At 43.1% G+C, this 1,414-nt stretch overlaps 1 protein-coding gene across 1 annotated transcript in view; it reads right to left on the bottom strand.

Moving 5' to 3' along the window:
* Positions 1-619: 619 nt before the first annotated feature.
* LOC107095262 (mothers against decapentaplegic homolog 4-like) overlaps positions 620-1,414 on the bottom strand; it is a gene marked incomplete at its 5' end in the record, with an annotated part of 9,238 nt that continues 8,443 nt past the window's right edge. Inside the window, one exon of the mRNA XM_015391282.1 lies at positions 620-1,113. Within this exon, the coding sequence (XP_015246768.1) occupies positions 892-1,113 (222 nt within the window). The remainder of the gene's footprint in view (positions 1,114-1,414) is intronic.

Here is a 1,414-nt window from a genome sequence, read left to right as displayed (position 1 = left end):
AACTACTAGACACATCTTCAATAATTGTTGTTGATTGCAGATGTGTCTAGTAGTTCCCATTGATTTAGCTTGGAAAGCGGGGAGAATGGCGCTAGGCTTACCGCACCGTGACGTCACTGCTGGAAGATGGCAGGAGGGAGGGGTTACTATGTTTGGGCATTTAATTTTTTTTATTTTTACTGATTAACACTAAATTCATTAAATCACCAAAAACATATGTGTTTTAGGTATAGATAGTGATCCATTGATTATTCCTTGGTAACCAGACTTCATTAAAATCCAATCATCATTACTTAGTAAATACACCCATAGAACACAGCCGATGTCTCTGTGTCCCAATCTAGCATCACTTTTAAACAGGACACCTAATGCAGGACAAACTTGGTTTATTTTGGATTTGAAATGTTTGACACGAACAGACAGCAGATAGTACAGTGTTATAGATGCTCTATATAGAAAAAAAATGTTTAAAATGTGATAAAACACTGTCAAAAATAAAAAAGTCATCATGAGTAGGATATGATGTCATCATTTCGAAATGAATCTTTGGTAGATAATCAATAAAAATAAATACAAACTCAAACCTGATGAGCATAGATTAACTTCTGTTTTTTTTTGGTTTCAGCTGATATGAACTCAGCATTTAAGGAGTCAATTCACACAAAGCACTGAGCTTCTTCCTGATTTTGACTGTAAATTCCACCTGATCCCAGATTTCTGTTTGAACTGACCCATGAATGCTGTTACAATAGAAACCCTGGGGCTAGCTGAAAGACTCTCTGCGAAACAATGAGCTGCTGTGGTGCCCGCGCAGAGGGGAACGAGGCACAGCCTGGGCTAATCGTAGGATGATGGATGCTGCAGCCCGTCATCAGCAGCATCGGTAGTCTGTCAGAGAGGGAGCTCCCGTGGCGGCAGTGTGTGCAACACCTGGTCCAGCAGCTGGAGGGCCCGGTGCAGGTGGACCTCCATCCAGCAGGGGGTGTCCTTGATGCTCTGTCTGGGGTAGTCACACCCCCAACCTTTGACGAAGCTCAGTCTCACAATGCACAGCCTCCGCAAGTCATCGACGCCCGGACCTGCGGCAGAGCAAACACCTGGGGGCGAAGCATAAAAAAAATATATACATATTTATTAGGGGTGGAACGGTTCACAAAATCCACCTTTCGGTTCGGTTCACGGTTTCGAGGTCACAGTTTTCGGTTCGGTATACCCAGAAATCCCATAAAAATTAATGAAAAAATCCAAAAAAATTTAAGAATTGTAATTATTTTTAATGATCTGCGGAAACCCTGGATCATTTAATCATCTGGCGCATGCCCTCTACGATCTCCAAGGAACTCAGAGCGGAGCGGACGGGAGCCACAGCGGAGGCTGTAGGCTTTGCTTTTCCCTTTAACGACCCCCCTTTTTA

Source organism: Cyprinodon variegatus, unplaced genomic scaffold (assembly GCF_000732505.1).
Source record: "Cyprinodon variegatus isolate N-32 unplaced genomic scaffold, C_variegatus-1.0 Scaffold534, whole genome shotgun sequence".
NCBI classification, from domain to species: domain Eukaryota; kingdom Metazoa; phylum Chordata; class Actinopteri; order Cyprinodontiformes; family Cyprinodontidae; genus Cyprinodon; species Cyprinodon variegatus.
This window is presented reverse-complemented; position numbering and strand designations above follow the sequence as displayed.